The 21,939-nt window shown below is 40.0% G+C and overlaps 1 protein-coding gene and 1 pseudogene across 4 annotated transcripts; both read left to right on the forward strand.

The window, feature by feature from the left end:
• The first annotated feature begins 61 nt into the window (after positions 1-61).
• Positions 62-21,636, forward strand: BROX (BRO1 domain and CAAX motif containing). Of its 4 annotated transcripts, none has more exons than XM_039222239.1 (13): positions 62-421; positions 2,888-3,004; positions 6,489-6,595; positions 6,946-7,042; positions 10,483-10,578; positions 11,682-11,754; positions 13,356-13,461; positions 14,162-14,251; positions 15,976-16,061; positions 17,936-18,017; positions 18,335-18,485; positions 19,325-19,484; positions 20,909-21,636. In XM_039222239.1, the coding sequence occupies exons 2-13, from the start codon at positions 2,904-2,906 to the stop codon at positions 20,993-20,995; spliced, it is 1,236 nt and encodes a 411-aa protein (XP_039078170.1). In that variant the 5' UTR covers positions 62-421; positions 2,888-2,903; the 3' UTR covers positions 20,996-21,636. The 4 variants fall into 4 exon arrangements, with proteins under 4 accessions (XP_039078170.1, XP_039078172.1, XP_039078171.1 ...); XM_039222241.1 differs by lacking the exon at positions 62-421 and adding an exon at positions 891-905; XM_039222240.1 differs by lacking the exon at positions 62-421 and adding an exon at positions 925-1,032.
• LOC120224007 lies at positions 9,285-9,385 on the forward strand (annotated as a pseudogene).
• Positions 21,637-21,939: the final 303 nt, after the last annotated feature.

Here is a 21,939-nt window from a genome sequence, read left to right on the forward strand (position 1 = left end):
CCCCCGAGGCCCCGCCCCAGTTAGGTTGAGGCCGCCCCGCTCCCCCGAGGGCCGCCATCGCTATTGAGGCGTTCTTCCTCGGCGTGGGACGCTCGGCCGCCTCCTCTCTCCGTCTCGGGAGAAGAGAACTGCAGCTCACGAGGAGAGACTGGGGAAGAGCAGCTAGGACAGTGCTAAGGAACGGGGTGTTCTGAAGGGGCCGCGACACGCGGCACCTCCGCCCCTAAGCGGCGAGCACTGCCGCCTCGGTAGCTGTCATGGCGGCCCGGGCCACGTGACCCCGGCTCTGCGCAGGCCTGGTTTCCCGCGGCTCTGGTTCGGCAGCCCCGGCTCCCCGCCTCCCTCCCCGTCTCGTTGACAGACTCGGACGTTTGCCTTTCTCCCATCAGGAGGACTGCTGCACCGACTCCCGAGAAATCCAGTAAGTTTGTCACGAGAATGGGCGTTTCCCGGTAATCCCCCTACCCCTGGCTTGACCCCGGAGTCCCAAGCGATAGGGTCACCTCCCCTCCCTTAACACTGTAAAACAGTCTCTATAGATTCCCGGATACGAGTCCAAAGTAGTCTCCTAATGCCTTGAAAGAAACGAAAGAAAGAAAATGAATGTTGGCTCCGCGAACCAATCGTATCAAAGGACAGACTCTCCGAAACCCTTTGCCCGCGTCCCCACTGGCAACCAGGGACCTTAGAAACTAAACGGGCGCTTGTTCCGCGGGGGTCCGCCCGCCTCGCCCGGGTGGAGAGCATCGGCTGTCCACAAAAATGCCTGTTCGGCTGAGGGACTCCGAGGGCTGGCGCCTGCGCAAGGCCGCCGCGCGCCGACTGCGGGACGGGCTGGGGAGGAAGAGGCTGGGTGGTAAACAGGAAGTGGGCGTTCCGAGCTCGGGGTGGGGGGCGGGGTTCAGGTAGGTTCCTCTGGGGGCCCGGGGCCTCGCGAGTGCGGGACCCCTTTCGGTGATCCGAGGCGGAGGAGGTAGCAGCGTCGAGCCGACCGTTGTGCTTGCGGCTCTGAGGGCACCGTGGCAGCTGCGGGTGGGTGTGTCGCTGCGCTGGCCCCCTTCCGAGTCCCTGAAAACAGGAATGGCCGGTCTCCGAAGGGGCAAGATGGGTCCCGGCCCAGAACACAGTACTCACCCTCTTCGTTCCTCAAGAGACCCAGAACTGCAGACATTTTCATCCAGGCAGTGGAGGGCCGCCTGAAAAGAGTATCAGTAGACAGTTTGGTGTCTCAAAGTCAAGCGTATTGTGTGCCATTGCGTCTTTACATGCACGTACATGGTGTATTAATTTACTTCTGTTATAAAGTTAATACAGGGCTGTTGTTTGGAGGGTTGTATATATTTTTAAAAGAACTCTTAAATGTTTTGAGTCCTAAGTGAACTTGCTCACTTTTTCATTGAGCATACAGTGCGTTGAATATCTGGTGGTGTCGTGAATAGGTAAATTATTTTAAGGGACGTGCTCAAGTAGGTATTTCATATACTATACAGTCCACGGAAATTTTTCCCCAGGAAAAAAAGCCAACCAACAACATTGTATAATGTCTTTCAGTTAATTATTCCTTATGAGAATTTCTTGCCTGTTGGTTCCCGGAATCTAACTGCCACATTTAAGTGTTCCGCTACGCCTTCTGTATTTGCATTATCTACGCAGACTTTTAGGCAACTGATGTGCTGGTTGGGTTTTGTTGTTGTTGTTTTAAACAAAAAGGAGTGGAACTTAATTTTTTTTTTAATGTTTTATTTTGGTTTTGAGAGAGCAAGACGAGTGTGAGCAGGGGCGGAGGCAGAGGGAGACACAGAATTTGCAGCAGGCGCGAAGCTCTGAGCTGTCCCCACAGAGCACGATGTGGGGCTCAAATCCATGAATGGCGAGATTGTACCCTGAACTGAAGTCAGACGCTTGACTGACTGAGCCACCCAGGTGCCCTGGAACCTAATTTTTTTAAGTTGGCATTTTAGTTAGGTAGTTCTTCAAATATTTTGGGTTTTATAGGATAGAAGTCATTGATCAAGTATCGTGGGGTTTTGTTTTTTAATGTAAATACTGATTCTTATTAGCTGTTTCATGGAAAGTATATGTATTACAGAAACATGTGCTATAACTAATTCATTGGCATAAGCAATACTGTGTTGGAAGTAGTTCATTTAAAACCTATTTATTTTAAGTAACCTTAGCAGTCCAAATAAAGGTCATTATTTGTACCTGTTTTGGAAATTACGTTCTAGTCCTGTGACCTCCGTACCTGCAGCTACCCAACCCAATTCCAATACTTGGCTATTCAAAAGGGTGGCCTGGACCAGTAGCATTGGCATCTCAGGTCCTACCTAGACTGTTGAATTAGAATCAGCATTTTAACAAGACCCACATTCCCCCCATGCTAAGGTGACTTCTATGCACATTAAACTCTAAACATTACTGCTCCAGTATATTAACATTGGCCGTTAACTGTGGACGGATTTACAAGTGCTGGTTTTTTACAGGCTTGATCTAAACATAAACTACAATAATTAGGGAGCGCCTGGGTGGTTCAGTTGATTGAGGGTCCCACTCTTGATTTTGGCTCGTCATGATCCCAGGGTTGTGGGATCAAGCCCCACGTTGGGCTCCACGCTGAGCCTGGAGCCTGCTTATGATTCTTTCTCCCCCTCCTTTCCCCCACTTGCATGTGGTCTCTCTCTCTGTCTCTAAAATATAGAGTACAATAAATAGACATTAGAACAAGATTCCTGGCAATAAAGCATTTTATATATGTGTATCCTTCATATGTGTATATACTTTAAAAATATATACACATATTTTTAGTAGACCTTTAATTATTTTTATACTGTTTACATTATTAAATGTTTTGTGTTTAACTTGTATACATTTCCTTTTTTGTTTATAGGAAACATCTGGAAAAAATGACACATTGGTTTCATAGGAACCCATTGAAAGCCACAGCTCCTGTCGCTTTTAACTACTATGGTGTAGCTGCTGGCCCTCCTGCTTCAAAAATTTGCAGGTTAGTTTTAGTCAATCTCAATAACTACTGATGGAGCCACTTTTGGATACAAGGTACTTTTTAGGTTTCATGGGCAATGCAGAAATACGTAATACGTTGTCCCTGTCCTGAGACGACTTCTAAACTTATAAATGATGTGTGAAGAGTTAAATCACAGATAATTTAAACTTTGGCAGTCATCTAGCCTGCAGTCCTTAATTTTGGATCAGGGAGTCCCAGAGAGGCTGAAACAATCACAATGAAAGAGTTAAGTTATGTATTACAGAAGTACAAGAGACTCCACAAAGTTGTATATGGATATTAGTTAGCCATTAGTAGATTAATTGGCTACTGGTTAATTAATTAGCTATCTGATTAATTAGTCAGATAGTAGATTCATGGAGTTCTGATCAGGGAGAGATCCTGATGACCGAGAATGGGCTTTAGAGAGTTCATATAGAAGAAAGAGCTTGAGGGGTTTAAATAAATCACATGCCTCAGTTCATGGGTTGGCAAACTGTTCTGCAGATTTGACCCACTGCCTATTTTTATAAATAAAGTTTTATTGGAACACAGCCATGTCCCCTCACCCCACTTACTTACATGTTGTCTCTGGCTGTATTTGCTGCTTTCCTCTATAGCAGCAGAGTGGGGTAGTATCAGCAGGGACTCTATGACCCACACAACCTAAAATATTTACTTTTAGGCTCATTATAGAAAATGTTTGCTAATACTTGATTTAGATCGTGAGAAGGGACAAGAGAAAATCATTTCTATAAGGAAGACTTTTATCCTAGGGGTAGTAGAGCAGTTTGGAACAAAAGAAAGAGATGCAAGAGGTATTTCAAAGGAGGAGTCAACTGGCCACATATCTAATTTGCTCTGTGAAGTTGAAAAGGATTCAGGCTGCATGGAATGCAGAACCTACATGATCAAGACCTTGATGGTACCAGTAATGGAAAATTGAGAGTGTTGCTGCTTTTTATGGAAAGAAGCAAATTGGAGCACAAGATAGGAAAACTGGCTTATTAATCTAGATCAGAGGTCATCAAACTGTTTCTGTAAAGTGCTAAGTAGTAAACATTTTAGGTTTTGTGGGGCCTGTATACAGCTGCTGTTGCATATTCTTTTTAAAATCTTTGTTTTTTTATTATCATTTTTCTTAAATAATCTCTCTACCCAGTGTAGGGCTCAAACTCATGACCCCGAGATCAAGAATTGCATACTCTACCAACTGAGCCAGGCAGGCTCCTCTGTTGCATATTCTTTGTCGATTTTTTCAAACACAAGCTATGGGCGATACAGAAACAAGTTAGAGGTTGCAGTGTGCCAATCCGTGATCCTAGACTCCTAGAGGTTGGTCCCAGCTTACCGGTTTTATCTGTAGCATTGGGCGAGTCTCTTAACTTCTTTGAGTCTAATTATTCACCTATAAAATAAACAGCCTAAATTAGATGTTTATAAGGTACATTTTTCTGAAATTCTTTAATTTTAACGTGAATGTAACTTTACTCAGTTGGGTTGCAGATGATTGCCTGCCTGCTTGGAAGTAGCTAGCAAACTATTTGAGTATAGAGTAGGCCTTAAGAATTCAGTTTTTTTCCTAGTCTGGGAATTACTCCTGCCTAGCTTCTAGTTAAATAACTCAACAATGACACATTAATAAGGTAAACCATCCCATCTCAGGTCAGCTGTATATAGTTGTTGGTATATGCTTTCTTGGAATAAGCTTTCATGGAGCTGATACCAGTGTGCAGACATTCTATCCAGACCATTTAAGATCAAGTCTGCACTCTTTTCTGAATATCACTGCTACATTATAGCCTTTGTAAATCTTAAAGTATTTTAAATGCTAGTAATATTCTTTTACTCAATGAAGAACTTTGCGTATGTGCTTTATCCTAGGCACTTAAAAGTTCTGGATATGTAGCCTCTAGTCTCTCAGTGCTTACAATTTAAGTATAGTCTTTCATTAGTCATTTATACACAAATGTCTTCAGTCATTGTCCCTTTACTATGATTTCTGAACCCTCACTAAGCAAGTTGCCTTCTGAAATAAGATGTGGACTGGAACCCGACCGAGCCGCATCTGATGGTTGTAGATCTCCAACTGTATATAAAGTTAAGACCTCAAAAGAGAAAAGCGGAGAGCCAAAGAGTAAACATTGTTGAAGGTGAGAATAGAAAGAGGACATGTCAAGGGTGCCTGGGTGGCTCAGTTGGTTAAGCTTCCTACTCTTGGTTTTAGCTTAGGGTTTTGTGGGTTTGAGCCCTGCCTGGGATTCTCTCTCCCTCTCTCTCTGCCCCTTCCCCACTTGGGCTGTGTCTCTCTCAAAATAAATAAAACTTAAAAAGGGAGGGGCAGAGCGACATGTAAAAAAAAAAAAAAAAGGTAGAAGGAACTTTTAGAGATAAGAGGAAAGCCTGGATATTTTGTATGAGTATAATAAAGGGAGAAGAGAATTTCAAGAGGGAAATGGCGTGGAGCTTGAACCCATGAACTGTGAGATCACGACCTGAGCTGAAACCAAGAGTTGAGCACTTAACCTACTGAACCACCCAGGTGCTTCTAGAATGCAGTTCAAAAATAGAGTCTCCTACTTGGGGTGCCTGGTCGTGATCTCACAGTTGTGAGATCAAGGCCTGCATTGGACTCCATGCTGAGTGTGAAGCTTGCTCAGGATTCTCTCTCTCTTCCTCTCTCTGTTCCCCCCTGTCAAAGTTAAATAAATAAACTTTTAAAGAAATTGTCCTTTAAAAGAAATAAAAATAGGGGTTCCTACTTAATAAAGTATATTGATATAATGTCAAGTTTTGAAATTTTGAGGAAATCCTAAAACTGCATAAACATTGTTAAATTTCTGTTTTTCAAAAAACTTGGATTGTGAACTGGTCTATTTAATTTACTGATTCTTGATTCCTTTTTCCCATCTTAAATGCTTGTGTTTATTTGATGTTTTTAAAATCTTTTTTTTAATATTTGTTTATTTTTGAGAGCGAGAGGGAGGGAGACAAAGTGAGAGCAGGAAGGGGCAGAGCGAGACGGAGACATAGAATCTGAAGCAGGCTCCAGGCTCTGAGCTGTCATCACAGGACCTGACATGGGGCTCGAACTCAAGAACCATGAGATCATGACCTGGGCCGAAGTTGACCTGGATACTTAACCAACTTAGCTACCCAGGCACCCCATTTGATGTTTTTTAAAATTAAAACATGTATTTTTATATCATAATTGTATCCATGATTTGCCCATTGGATTCAACTGAGTTTATTTTAGTACAGCTTTTAAAACAATTGTTACTAGAAATTTTACTTACCCCCAGTGTTTGTCCTAATTAAATTATTTCCTGTGTACTCTTGGTCATATCTTAGAGGAGGGTGTGTGTATGTGCACGTGTGTGTGTATGATATTTTAAAGCTTTTATAATTGAAACTTTTAATCCACTTTAACATAGATTCATCGTAATGCAGGGGACTTAATTTTACTCTTTCTGTCTCTCATAAGTGACTTGAGATCATCCAGAGCACGACTGCTTGAACTCTTCACTGATTTGAGCTGTAATCCAGAGATGATGAAGAACGCAGCCGATTCCTATTTTTCACTTCTACAAGGTTAGTTATTTATAGGAACTGCAAAGTTTTCGAAAAACAACTATGCAGAAGTTCACATTTAATTCTTAGACTTTTACAAATCTGAATAGTTTAGTCTTCTAGGCTGTATTCTTGTATACTTGAGTTTCAGAAACGTGAGACTGTAAGGGAGGCATTGGTCCTTCTAACATTTTAAAAAGTAAATGTGTACATGTTTCGTATTACGCTACCTTAGAAGAAGATGTGAGGTATAGAAAGGGATGGGGACTAGGTCTTTTCTGCAGGTGTCTGGAAAAGTCATTATCTGAACAATTTTATAAACAGAATACCTAATATTTCTTCTAAAACTAAAAGGCTGTACCTTTTTGTAGGGTTCATAAATTCCTTGGATGAATCTACCCAAGAAAGCAAGTTACGATATATTCAGAATTTCAAGTGGACTGATACTTTACAAGGACAGGTTCCAAGGTAAGCAATGCTAACTGTACTAAGTGGAAGCCAGTTTTGTAACTGTTTGGTCAGTGGTTAACCCATTGCCTCTGTGTTTGAGTAGAACATAGATCTGATTAGCATTTTCTCTTACTGGGAAGTTGATTAAAAACATTGATCTGAACTCTTAATATACTCAATAAAATAAAAATATAATTTATTTCTCATGGACCAAATCTGTTTGTGAGATAATCCATACAAATATTATCCAGACTTGAACAGTATTAGTTGTATTAATAACATACAAAGAATGGTTTGGGAATTTGGAATCCAAATCTTTTGCCTACCTTTAAGCAGAGCAGAATTTTGGTTTTTACCTAGTTTTCTTTTCGGATGGCTAGTTCAGATGTCTTTGTCCCCAGTTCTGGCCCAGCTCCAAACTCTTTTGAGTTATAATTTTATTTTTTTCCTAATTCCTCTTCACCATTTCTGCTCTTTTAAAACATTTCCTCTTGGGGCGCCTGGGTTGCTCAGTCGGTTAAAAGTCCAGCTTAGGCTTAGGTCATGATCTCACGGTTTATGGTTCGAGCCCTGCGTCGGGCTCTGTGCTGACAGCTAGCTCAGAGCCTGGAGCCTGCTTCTGATTCTGTGTCTCTCTCTCTCTCTGACCCTCCTCTGCTCCCTCTCTCTCTCTTTCTCTCTCTCTTTCAGAAATAAATAAAACATTAAAAAAATTTTTTTTAATTTCCTCTCAAAACTTTCTCTTCACACACTTGAAACTAATCAGAAGAGATCTAGTTATAACAGGAACCAGATCATAATGGTGCAGAACTTTTATTGAACTTTTTTTTCTTAACACCATTGTGTTGTTTAATGGCCATATATCTTGATCTCAGTTTACTGTAGAAAATTGTGTAAAGTGAGCAGAAAGGAAATGGAGATTGCTGAGAGGCGCAGGGCAGCCATGGCAGCGGCCGGAGCGTGGACTTGGGATTCCTACGTAGTCAGGTGCTGTCTCAGGTCTTGTACTGTGTGAACACCTGCTCCTTCAGCTCTGGGGTTACAGACCCAGGGCTGTTGTGAGGAATGAAATAGGCACAAATTTATGTTAAGTGACTAAAATAATGCCAGGTGTATAATAGATATTTAGTAAATTGTTTCCTTCCTTAAGAATATTGTATGTAGATTTCAGACATTTGGTAGGAAGTTGGGGACTGTGGATTCTTTCCAGGTTTTGTATTCTGGGGTACTAAGCTGTTCCAAGTCCTCATCTGTTTTTCTTTATGTGACACCCCCCTTTGTGTTTTATCTAAAATTAAGGAATATTTTTCTTAAAAAAGATGTTTTTAGAGTCAAACCTCTATCATTATTACATTGCAGAATGTTAGCAGATTCTAATGTGTTTTGCGTTATATAAACTTGGCCCTTTTCCCCATTATGCCAAACTTGGATTCCTTGTAACCGCATCTTTCAACGTAGTTTTATGAGACACTGAAGACTTAGGTGATGAAGGCCTTACGGAATTTTCTACATCTGAGATTTTTAAGTTCCTTTATTCTTGATTGCTACTTAATCAGTAGAAAGTATGCTGTGAATATATCTGTTCTGAAAAATGTTTTTTCAGCTCTGTGTATTCTGAATGCTTCCATGTGGTACAGTAGAAATGGATTGTTTCGGAGCAAGGCAGACTGAAATAAATGAAGGATCAAAAAGGGAGAGAGTTATTCCTTAGACTTTGTATAAATTAGCAAAACTGTTGTATTATTTTTTTTATTTTGAGAGAGAGAGTGTGTGCACACGTCCATGTGCATGGTGGGGGTGGAAAGAGAGGGAGAGAGAATCTCAAGCAGGCTCTGCAATGTCAATGTGGAACCCAGCAAGGAGCTTGAACTCACGAACTGTGAGATCATGACCTGACCCAAAATCAAGAGTTGGACGCTTGAGCAACTGAGCCACCCAGGCACCCCTCTCTCATTATTTAAAGGTAAACTAATAAATTAGATAGGCTTAGTAGATTGCCAGATGTAATTCATTTGAAAGTTCTAAATGCTGAAGAGAATAAGCTTTTAAACTATGCATTAAATTTTTTTTTCAGTGGTGTAAAACTGTTTTAAGAGTTTGTTCGTTGGGGGTGAGGTAGGTGATGGCCCTGCCTGGCTCATTCAGTAGAGTGTGCAACTCTTAATCGTGGGGTCGTGAGTTCAAGCCCCACATTGGGCCTAGAGCTTACTTAAACATGGACGTATACATGTACATAACACGTGTATAGTTTAGTGCTTCAGTGCTCGCTTCAGTGCATATACTAAAATTGGAACAATACAGGGATCAGTATGGCCCTTGCTCAAGGATGACACATGAATTTGTGAAATGTTACATTAGAAAAAGTTAACTATCATACTTGTGTATTATAATATGTTAAACAGGATATCATATAATTAATTTTTGAATGACTAATGTTTTGTAACACCCATCCCCCCTGTTTTGTTTTTTTTATAAATCTAAAAAGTTTCCCTGTCCCCATTCCTTTTATGATGGCGGCAACAGTTAAGTACAAAATACAGAGTGGAAACACAATTCTCGTTTTTTCTGTTTGAGTCAGTTTTCTGTTTGTTAGTATTTTGTGTATAAAATAAGGGTATTCTGTTTTCTTCATCATTTGAGATAAATGAGATGAAGAATTTTCAGGGCCTTCTCAGAACAGTAGTGATTTTAAAAATAGGCATTACCTTTTTTGCTGTAGCAAGCCCTTGCCATCTTCTTTGTGTCATATTTAGTAATAGAATCTGAAAGAAACAAGATATAAAATGTGCTTATTTTTAAGCCCTTTCTCACTGTGGTACACATATTGATGGGCTTGGCATTCAATGTCTTCTCCAGTTTCACTTCTGTTTGGCTTTTTGACCTGCTCCTTGCTTTCTTTTTACAAATCATGTGCTCCGTCACACCAGGTGGGTCCCCGCCTCAGAAAAAACGTTGATCCTTTCTTATGCCTTAACAACATCATCCCCTCACCTGGGATGCCCTGCTTCTGTTCCCGCCATCTTTCAAGGCACAATTCAGAGACTGTCTATACCGTTAAACCTCTTGAAATCGTTCTAGCCTGAAGCAATGTCTCCTCTGAATTCCATTTTTTTAAAAATGTGGGATAAGAACCACCCACTCCAAAATCAACTAGTTACTTACAAAAGTGTAGATTCTGGGCCCCTTTCAGACTTTCTGATTCTCTGGAGTTAAGTCCCCCAAATTTATATTTTTAAAACCACTCTGTGTACAATAACCTTTGAGAACTGCCTATTTACTATTTTTACTATTAAGAAGTACATAGTGGGCTCTTGTTTTTAGTCATTAATCATAAGGACTGTTTTCTTCATTTTTCCAATTAGCATATAGTTCTTTATAATTTTGAGTTGGACGTTAAGTAAACATATAGAGATGTCTCAATAATTGACAGAACTTAATGAACATGTTTATAATTCTAGTGCCCAGCAGGATGCTGTTTTTGAATTAATTTCCATGGGATTTAATGTAGCCTTATGGTATACCAAATATGCTTCAAGACTGGCTGGAAAAGAAAAGTAAGTCTAAAGGGGAGGGTTGTATACATGTTTGTTATTTTTGAAGTATATGGATTTTCATTATTAAAAAGTCTAAGCTATTGATAAAAATACCACTTCTGTTAAGTGAAAGGTTGCCTTATAATGTTAGTGTTTTAAGTATCAGAATTATGGAGCCCAGTGTTTAAAGGGGGGAAGAAAATAATCTTGTTGGAGGTCTTATCTAAATGAAACCCCATACCAAGAAAAGGAAAAAAATTGAATATTGGACTGCATAAAAGTACCATAAACAAAGTTAAAAAACAAACGACAGATGGTCAAAAAAGTTGTAATGCATGTGACAAATTGTTTTTGTAATAGAAAATAAAGAGGAAAGAAAAGGGTCTACAAATCAATTGAAAATAAGCAAAGGACATGAACAGGCAACTCCTAGAAAAAGAAATAAAAGATAAGTAAGTGAAAAATGTTTTGAAGGATTAAAGAATTGTGACATGAAATGAGATACAGCATTTATAATAGTAAAAGTGGATGTTAGCAATATGAAACTGGCAACTACTAACTGTGGTGCCTCTGAACATGTGTATAAAATGCAGCCATTTAAAAATAAAGTTGAATTGTTAGAGCATGTGGCTGGCTTAGTCGGTAGAGCATGTGACTCTTGATCTCAGGGTTGTGCTCCACGTTGGGTGTAGAGATTACTTAAAAATAAAGTCTTAAAAAATAAAGTTGAATTGTATGTGCTGTTGTAAAATTATCTCTAAAGTAATTTAAATTATTAAAACTAGCAGAATAGTGAATATTGTGTGTGTGCGTTTTTTTAAGTGTGCGCATGCATTAAGTGTAGAATATTTTGAACTTACTTAAATGCCCAGCAGATTACCTGGAATGAAAAACTGGACCCATAGACAAGGCCTCTCTTTTTTTTTTTCATTTGTAATATCTGCTCTGGATATTTTTCATGTGCATCTGTTACTTTTTTAATTGTCAAATTAGATTTTTTAAAAGGGAGAAGACCAGTGGTGAGAAACAAATGACTAATTTGGTTTTATGATCATGCACTAGTTGTTGGTTTTAATACCAGAAACAGGATTCATCGACTAACTAATGTAACCACTATCTTTAAGCATAACAGAAGATGAAGCAAAAGAAGTCCATCGAAGCCTAAAAACGGCAGCAGGGATTTTTAAACATTTAAAGGTAAAGTAATGTGACAGTAAAATATATTTCTGATGCTTTAATTTTTTATGAAATTTCCTTCTTTTGGGGACTGGAGGAAGGAATTATTTCACTATGTAGAAAGAATCTACTGTATGTTCTGTTTTTTGTATGTTAAGTGCAGCCAATTACAGAATATCATATGTCTTCACTTCAGATAATCATCAATGAATTTTGTTTTTTGTTTTTCAAAGGTTTTATGTAAGTAATCTCAATACCCAATGTGGGGCTCAAACTCATGACCAAGAGTCACATGCTCAGGGCGCCCGGGTAGTTCAGTCGGTTGAGTGTCTGACTCTTGATTTTTGGCTCAGGTTGTGATCCCAGTATCCTGGGATTGAGCCCTGCCTACCCCACCCCCCACTCTGGGCATGGAGCCTACTTGAGCCATTTCTCTCTCTCCTTCTCCCCCTCCCCCACTTGTCCTCTCTCTTGCTGGAGTCCCATGCTCTTCTGACTGAGCAAGTGAGGCACCCCACCAGTGAATTTTACAATTAGAAAATTCAAGTTGTAATTCACTGTTTATTTTTCTGTCTCTTTGGAAAAGATAGGAGAAAACAAAGTACACAAGTTGATGCTTCTTACATCCAGCCTGCATCAGTTGTCAGGACAGTCAGGATCCCCCAGAGCTGAACTTCTGAGTGTGTTCTCTGGATCTCTGGGAAAACATTGAGGGGCAGTCAGCATGCACTCATTATATTAAGTTGCCTGAAGCTGTGACAGAAATTAGGGAAAAGACTAATGTATTTAGCAATCAGGATTACCGCCACCTCATTCTGATTAAACTGATATTTACAGAAATGCCTTCCATAGACCAATGATGGGATTTCTTATGATAAAATAGGATGCATGCAGCACCTGGGTGGCTCAGTTGGTTAAGTAACTGGCTCTTGATTTCTCTCTTGGTTGTGAGATCCAGCACTGCGTCTGATCTGCACGGACAGTGCAGATCCTGCTAGGGATTCTCTGTCTCCTTCCCCAGCTCATGCTCTCTCTGTCTCTCTCTGAAATTAAATAAACGTTTAAAAAAAAAAAAAGATGCTTTTACAGTAATTAAAAACCTGTAATCCTGAGTTAGCTATTAAATTATAGATTTCTTTATACTTTGCTATTATTAATGAGTGAATAAATCTGGCCATCATGCAAAAGAAGACTTTGGTTACTATTTCAGTTAAACATTTTCTAAGAGAAAAATATGACCTGCACATCTAAGCTATGTATTATGACCCAGTTTGCAGAAGTTTATGAGAAGCCTTAAGTTTTAGTATATAGGAGGTTTTATTCTCTGTAAGCTTAATATTGCTCCTCTTTACACAGCTTTGGTGCTCTGAATTTTTTTTTTTTTTCAGTTTAGGATTTTTTTTTCTTAAAGACTTTTTTTTTTTTAAGATTTTATTTTTAAGTTATCTCTATATCCAGCGTGGGGCTTGAACTCACAACCCTGAGATCAGGGATTGCATGCTCTCCTGACTGAGCTAGCCAGGTACCCCCTGAGTTTTTTATATGAATGTCTAATTTCCATTTTGTTCATCTGTAACAACTGGGTTAAGACAAAATTTGACTTCTTTATTTTTCTTTCTCAGGAAAGTCATATCCCAAAGCTCATTACGCCTGCAGAGAAGGGGAGGGATTTAGAGGCACGCCTCCTAGAAGCTTACATTGTCCAGTGTCAGGCAGAAGCTCAAGAAGGTATCCTAAGTATTGTAAGATTTTTTTTTTTTTTAAGAAATCTCTACTGACATCTGATTCTTTTTTTTTTTTTTTTTTTTAAATCAGAATTAGCTGGTTTTGAGTTTCACATTTTGAGAAATTTCTAGTGAGGAACAATTTCACCGTCAGCATTTGGCTTCATGCATGATTTACAGGAAAAGGCTTTGCAGTTTAATGGATCTTTTAGAAAGGATCTTAATTTCATGCTATTTCTGACCACAGATGAATTACGTAACTCCTCCTGTCCCTCTCTACCATGCTCACTCTTTTTTCTCTTCCACTGTCTGGCTTGCCTTTCTTCCCCTTTCAGTGGCAGGAAATAAATGAAGATTCATGTAAAACCAACAAAGAGACTTTGTGGGCATTTTGTTTTTCTTTCAAATTCCAGTGCCCTGGAAGTATTCGTTTTCCTCTGACATGTTAGTTTGTAGTAGTATTTTTTGTGATGAGCTAGTAATTGGCTAGTGATTGAAAGAAATAGTATCAGAACCTGCAAGCTTGTTAGTGTTTTCTCTTTATGTTTGCATTTTCTGTAACTTACTTTTCATGTTAAAATTCTTAACAAATTGTATTAAAATGCCAAGTGGATTGTTGGGATGTCTTTTGCTATTACGATTAACTTAGTATGAACGCAGGTGAACTTAATTCTAACATTCACTTTTCTGTGCTTTGGGGACAGTAACAATCGCTCGAGCAATTGAACTGAAGCACGCGCCTGGGCTGATTGCTGCACTGGCATATGAAACAGCCAACTTCTATCAAAAAGCTGGTGAGTTTATAATTCTCTTGTACTTTCAGTCTTTAGATGTTCACATTAAGCTCTTGGCTTAATAGAGAATGAGCAAAACAAAAAGATAACTCCAGGTTGTTTCATCATTTGCAAAACTGGAATAATGTCTACATTATTTTATTAATCTTGGTTAAAAGAATGAGAGCTGTTCACAGTTAATATGCTGCATAATTTTTAATGGAGAGGCCAGTGCTATACTTCTTAACCAGTTATGTATAATAATCATACAGATGTTTTAGTTTTGAAGTTTTTTGGGCCTTTGTAATAACCTTATAGTTGCTATCATTAAACTTAAGTTCCAGAGAATTAGCATAACTTATAATTTAACTGTCAGCAGGTGGGAAGTTAGGATTAGAACTCAGGTCTTCTCATTAGCCTGTTATTTATTTCGTTCACTTATTTAGGAAACACGCATTTATTTCTGTTTATGGGATGGTTACTATTTCAGTTGCTAGTTATACAAAGATCAGTGTATAGACAAGAGTCACAGTCTAGAGAAGGAACAAAATGTAACCACGTTATAATGACGTAAGATAAGATGTTACTATAGCAGTGAAATTAAAGCCCCAAGGATCCAGGCATGCTAGAAAAGGCTTTCTATAAGAAGGTGGTCTTTGGGCCTTATATTGAAATATAAATGGAAGTTCTGAGTTTGCTAGGAAGCTTTAGCATATGGGAAGAGTAGAACATTCTATAGTGTGTACAGCGATAAGAAAGAATTTGGCACATTCTGGGACCTTTGAACAGATGCTCTTAGCTGAGACACAGGATGAGTGATAGGAGAAAAGGTTAGGAAAGGTTGCATATGTGAGATCATGAATTGGTTTGTAGCCTTAGAAGTTTGGCTTTTATTTGGTAGATAATTGTGACCCGTGAAAAGGTATGAAGCAAATCTGATTTGATTGGTTGAATTTAGGAAAGCTCTGTCGGGGCACCCGGGTGGTGTGGCTCAATTGGTTGAGCCTCCAACTTCGGCTCAGGTCATGATCTCACAGTTCCTGAGTTCAAGCCCCACGTCAGGCTCACTGCTCTCAGCACAGAGCCCACGTTGAAGTCTGTCCCCCTCTCTGCCCCTCCCCTGCTTGCACTCTCAAAACTACATAAAACGTTAAAAAAAAAAAGATCCCTATAATTGCAAGATGAGTAATGTGCTTGTGAGGTGAAGGCTGACTTCACTTAGCATTCAGGAAGAAGGGAGTGTAGTCTGTAGAGGAAAGGACAGAAGCTTTGACAAGGATAGAGAAGTAGGGAGCAGAGCAGAGCTGGATGGGAGAGAAGTTGGCAGGAAGTGAACGTGTGCTAGAGAAGACTCACCCAGGGTGCGGGGCCCGGAAGGGGGCACCTGTCTGTGCTGCCGGCCGGCCGGGGCCGCTACACCATGCATTGCTACGTTAGATAATTAAAGAAAAACATGTAACGGTATGATTTATATTTTTCTTAAAGTTCTATTTTTATCATTATCCTAAACTTAAGTTGCATCACTTATCAAAGGAGGTGACATGGTATGCAAACAGTCTTATTATGTAGTTAAAGTGTAGTTATGGGAAAATCACGTTAAATCAAAGTGTTTTTTTTAAAATATGTAAATGTTTGAGTTGTAGACTTGAATGGCATTCTGCTTTTAGCATCTGAACACATGAACTAAAAAATCTTCTAGTGAATCAGGGTGAAATTATATTTTGCTTTTTAAAATGTAACTTTAGATCATGCTTTATCCAGTTTGGAGCCTGCATACTCTGCTAAATGGAGAAAATATCTTCACTTGAAAATGTGTTTCTACACAGCTTATGTGAGTACTAATAACCTGAAAACCAATGTAAGTTACTATCTTTCTAGCCCTGTGCATGCTGGGTCTGTCATTTTGTAAATTAGCATTTCATAAATAATGGACAGCTGTCAAATGTTTACTGAGAGTCAGTGCAGCTCTTGTGAGCTGAGATGGGCAGAGATGATGCAAAATTACAGAAATAAGTTAAAGTGATGGAATTACTATTTGATTCAAGCCCACTTTTTATTATTATTATTTATTATTTTTTTTTTAGTTTATTTTTGAGAGAGTGTGTGACCAGGGGAGAGGCAGAGAGAGAGGGAGACACAGAATCTGAGGCAGGCTCTTGCCTCTGAGCTGTCAGCACAGAGCCCGATGCAGGGCTTGAACTCACAAACTGCAACATCATGACCTGACCCAGAGTTGGACCAGGACCAAAGGTGCCACCCAGGCACCTGTAAAACCCACTTCTTTTTAAAGTTTAATTTATTTGTATATTTATGTATATGTTTATGTAATTAGTATACAAATATATGTCTATGAAGTTTACTTTTTTATTTTCAGAGAAAGGGAGAAAATGAGCAGGGGAGGGGCAGAGACAGAGGGAGAGAGAGAATCCCAAGCAGGCTCCATGTGTCAGCACCAAACCAAACCATGAGGTCATAACCTGAGCTGAAACCAAGAATCGGATGCTTAACCGACTGAAGCACCCAGGTGCCACTCAGACCCTCTTTTAAGCTCGAACCTTCTGTATACTTACTGAGAATTCTCTCATCTTGTACATTGAAGAAGATGTTTACGGATTCTGATCTTAAGGCTTACATCGCAACGTATCCCCTCGGTCTGTGATGAACCCTTAATAATTGCACTCTTAGAAGTTACTTATCAGTTTCTTCCACCCACCAAACAAACTTACTTCTTTGTTGGTTAGAATATCGTGTGAGATATAATCAAACACCATTTTCAGACCCAGGTAGATATTTTTATTTCTTCTACCTTGGAATCTGTTTTCAGGCATACAGTGTTGGACCATGTGCAATGCCTGCATTTGCTACAGACATTTACAGAGTGAGCACGTCCTTTTACAGGCTGATAACACTTCTCTTGAAACCTGTTTAGTCATTAACCTTAGAATCCTCCCTCCCTTTCCCTTTGCATTAGCACAATAACTTCCCTCCTTTATCTGTAGCGCCCAAATTGCAAAAACCGATTTCATTATTCAAAAATACTTTTGGGGCTCCCAGGTGGCTCAGTTGGTTGAGCATCTGACACTGGCTCATGACCTCGTGGTTCATGAGTTCTGGCCCAGGATTGGGCTCACCGCTGTCGTCAAAGAGCCCACTTCAGATCTCCTGTCCCCCTCTTTCTCTGCCCCTTCCCTGCTTGCGCTCTCTCTCAGAAATAAATCTTAAAAAAAAAAAAGCAAAACCACTTTTTGTGAGGTACCTGGGTGGTTCAGTTGGTTAGGTGTCCAACTCTTGATTTTGGCTCAGGTTATGATCCCAGCCCAGGGTCCTGGCATCGAGCCCTGCATTGGGCTCCACGCTGAGCATGGAGCCTGCTTGGGGTGGGAATTCTCTTTCAATCCCTCTGTTCCTCTCCCCCACCTATGTTCTCTCCCCCTCCCCCGCAAAAAATATATATGTATATATAAAGAAAATACTTTTTCCTCTCAGCCCATAGTTAGAAGGTTAGTTTTGTTCAAAGCTTGACATAATCCCACTTTTTATACTAACAGAGATTGGGGGAAGTTTATTCGAGTAAAGACATGTGAGGGATTGCATTGATATTCAGACAGTGGATAAAGGTGTTTATTCATCTGATGCATTTATAAAACACTGATAGCAGAAAACATCACTTGGGAGAGAATGAATAAGAGTTTGTTTCTTTATCAGGCTTACTGTTACCATGGTCAGACATTGTTGGCCAGTGATAAATGTGGCGAAGCCATCCGGTGTCTCCAAGAAGCAGAAAAATGTAAGTGTTGCTGCCAGAATATTAACTCCCTTCTTCAACACAAAAGTTTTATCATAAAAGGAAGTAGGTGGTTAAAAGAGATTTTGGCTGAGTTCATGAAAGAGAATGGGAATGAGTGAGGAATGGGAGACAGAGAAAGTTTCAAAAACCAGAAAACCTGTAGAAAACAGCCCCCTTCCTCTTAATGCTATTACTGGTATTGCTGGTATTACTGGTATTGCTGTCACACTCAGTAAGGAGCAGAAAAGTTATCTCTGATGTAAAGCTTTCTTAGAATAAATAATAACCAGATGATTTTCTGCCCCTTCGGCCTGCAGTTTATGCAAAGGCAGAAGTACTGTGCAAAGAATACGGAGAAACCAAAGGACCTGGGCCAACAGTCAGACCCTCAGGACACTTATTCTTTAGGAAGCTCGGAAATCTTGTGACGAACACCCTAGAGAAGTGTCAGAGAGAGAATGGGTTCATGTGAGTACAGCTCGGTGTCGTTTTGGCAGGATGAATACTGGTGTGTGTATTTACCGTCACAGTGTTTAAATCAGTACTGTTGCCATAGTTTCACAGTTTCTTTAGTCTCTGCCCCGCAGATTTTGTGTCAAATTGCGCTTAACTTTTCTCTTTAAATTGGTGGTAAAGTCCCCTCCAGTCGCACCTCACTTCATTCTGTTGCTGATGCCGATACACGTAAAAGCAGATTTTAATTTTTAACGTAGGTGATTAACAAAGAGCTCACTTATAGTGTCTCAGTTTTCTCCTCTTCGTTTCCCTGTGGTTTCTTCTCCGCTCCTCTCACGTGAGCATGTGGCTCTGGTCGCAGCCACCTGGGAGGCAGGGAAATGGACTTTCTGTCCATCCTGCCTAGCCCTGTTGAGCAGTTTCCCATGGTGAGACTAGCGTTGTTCACGCTGCAGGTAACCACCTGTGTAGGTTGGTAGAATCCATTTTGTCCCTGCTTTTTCTCTTTACAGTCTTCCCCTTCCATGCTGCACTTGGTCATACTGAGCTCTTTTCCTTCCTCAAATACGCCTAGTCTAACTTGCCTCACTTCTTCTGGGAAGCATTCCTGAGCCGCCCCTCCCCCGATGGCGGGTTCTCATGGCACATGACGTCCATCGTAGCGTCTGTTACGTTGCACTATAGTGGACAGGCGTCCTGACTGTCTCGCCTACTTTGGCACGCTGCACAAGACAGGAGAATCTTCTCTGTCTTATCATTAAATGGTCTCTTTCTTGCACAGGGCCTTGAACATAATGGCCACTCAGGTTGTTAATAAATGAATGAATTGCTGTTTAAATTGCTTGTTGCAGTTACTTTCAAAAAGTTCCAACAGAAGCCCCACAGCTGGAACTCAAGGCGAATTACGGTCTCGTAGAGCCTGTACCTTTTGAATTTCCTCCAACAAGTGCACAATGGACACTGGAAACACTGGCCGCGTTTGATCTCACCAAGAGACCCAAGGATGACAGTGTACGAGATTGGCTTTCTTCCTTTTGTTCACAAAGGTTTAAAAAGAGAATTTGGAGTTAGCCTTTTGTTATTTTTGTCTACTTAAGTAGATCTGTATATTTGTCTAAATGTTCAGTTAGCTAAGCACAGGGTTGCTGTGATGTGTGTTGAATTCTCTCAGAGATTAGATCTGTAGGCCTTAATTATCTTCTGACTTTTTACATAATTGAAGCTGTTTTCAACACATTATCTTGTCTTTCTACAATTTATCAGAGGCTCCTTTAGGAAGAGTGTGGGAGAAGAGCTCTAAAAAGGATGGCTTATCCATGTTTATATTGCTATAGCAATACTCTGTTTTTGATTAAGCTACCACAGGGTATTTGAAGATTGGACCTTATTTCAACATTCCGTGAAATCATCCAGGGGTGAAATAAGGCTGCTTTTATTCATTTATGTCTAAGTACATGTTGGTGTACTAAGTCAAAAAGTAGATTAAGTGGGAAATTTGAGGTCTGACTGCCAAAAGAGGAGGGTTCTGTGGGGGATGGGAATTACTTTGCAGCCATAGCTCCTTCCTTGAAATTGGGTTGTTTTTATAGAATTTCCTACCCATTCTTCAATCATTAGTACTTAAAATGACTGCCTTTTTACTCTGGTCAGCCTCTAAAATAATGCTATAAGAGGTAGCCTGTTACTGTCCTGAGACAGACTCATCACTCAGTTTTTCCCTCCTCAGAAGGAGCGAAAGCACCATTAGCTCGATGTTTGTCTACCCATCTAGGTTTTCATCTTCACCAAAATGTTGTTTTCTGATTACTTCTTGAATTGATACATAGCTTCTGGAACAACTTTGTTAATCTCAGCGTTGGGTAATTTAATACAGCATCTTTTTTTTTTTTTTAAATGTTTTATTTATTTCTAGGAGAGAGAGAGAGAGACAGCGTGAACAGGGGAGGGTCAGAGAGAGAGGGAGTCACAGACTGAAACAGGCTCCAGGCTTTGAGCTGGCAGTCAGCACAGAGCCCGACGTGGGGCTCGAACCCACGAACCGTGAGATCATGACCTAAGCGAAAGTCAGACGCCTAACCGACTAAGCCACCCAGGCACCCCATATATACAGCATCTTTAAAAAGCTTAGGGTGGGAGCGCCTGGGTGGCTCTGTCAGTTAAGCGTCCAACTTCAGCTCGGGTCGTGGTCTCACGGTTTGTGAGTTCGAGCTCCATATCAGACTCTGTCCTGACAGCTCTGCTTTGGATTCTGTGTCTCTCTCTCCCTCAACCTGTCCCCTGCTTGAGCTCTGTGTCTTTCTCTCTGTCTCAAAAATAAAATAAACGTTAAAAAATAAATAAAAAGTAAAGATAAAAAGTCTAAGGTGGAAAAGATCTAGTGTTTGTTTTCCATATCTTAGTTTCTTACTCAACACTGTATTTCTTTGTCTCCCTAGACCAAACCCAAACCAGAAGAAGCAGTGAAGCCTGTCAGAGAACCAGATATCAAACCTCAGAAGGACACGGGGTGCTCCATTGCCTAAAATTGATAAAATGTGCACTTTGAATTTCTCTACTAGTAGATAAGATAAACCCTGGAACTTCAGTTCATATTTCTTGAAATGTTTTCTCTGAAGCCTGTAGAATGATTTAGTACATTCAGAGGGAATCTGCCTTCAGTTTATTTGTTCTCGATTTTTAATATAGTAGAGATGTTTCATGCTTTGTTTCCAAACTCCTTTTTAATCAGGACAACATGTAAAAGATTTTATTATGCCCCTGAAGGGCGCATCTGGGGGTTGGGTTTTTTTCTCCAGACTCTGGGTCGTAATAAGTTTCAGGTTAATATAGGCCAGAATCATGTGGCTTCAGGTATGTTTTCCTATCTTCACACACAAAAAGTTTTTTCCTTCCTCTTACCTGATACCAGAAGAATGACAGGAGTTCTTAACAGAGAGTTTCCTTACCGTTATGTTACACAGACTTGTGTTCTGTTATCTTTCCAATTGGAAAAGTCATTTAATAGTTAACGATCAGAAAATCTTTAAATCCCTTCCATTTGTAAGAAGCTATAATTTGTTAAAAAAGAAAATCAGTGTTTGTAGGTATTTTGAGAACTTCCTTATGTTCGGTGGCCCTGCACTTCAGTTCAGCCTCAATAAACCTACAGTGATTTTTACAAGTACCTTTTCTAATGGGTATTTTACTGAGAGGACAGAACTTCATGCCAGCTCTTCATGTTCCTGTATGCGAGGAAACAGTGAAAATGTTTGTGCAGAAGTCAGATATTTCATGACGTAAAGAAAAAAACATTCAACCTAAGCTTGACAGGTTGTTCTGAATCACACCGGTAACTGCTTTTTGGTCCCAGAATTTAATGGTAAAATGCCCTTGTTACCGATTCCAGTGTGCATTGTTTCTGTATGGTTTTCTAGTTTACATATCCTGTCAGAATTGCATTGCTCTAGGGTAAAGGCCATAGCAAAAA

The sequence above is a fragment of the Hyaena hyaena genome, unplaced genomic scaffold (genome assembly GCF_003009895.1).
Source record: "Hyaena hyaena isolate Hyena2069 unplaced genomic scaffold, ASM300989v1 scaffold_1086, whole genome shotgun sequence".
Lineage (NCBI taxonomy): Eukaryota > Metazoa > Chordata > Mammalia > Carnivora > Hyaenidae > Hyaena > Hyaena hyaena.

What these genes read in the sequence shown, in the direction of transcription:
- BROX (XM_039222239.1), top strand. Translation starts at nt 2,904, where the DNA reads ATGACACATTGGTTTCATAGGAACCCATTGAAAGCCACAGCTCCTGTC. An exon ending in AGACTGGCTGGAAAAGAAAA is followed by an intron (nt 10,579 to 11,681) that starts GTAAGTCTAAAG and finishes ACTATCTTTAAG; the next exon opens with CATAACAGAAGATGAAGCAA. An exon ending in CAACTTCTATCAAAAAGCTG is followed by an intron (nt 14,252 to 15,975) that starts GTGAGTTTATAA and finishes ATGTAACTTTAG; the next exon opens with ATCATGCTTTATCCAGTTTG.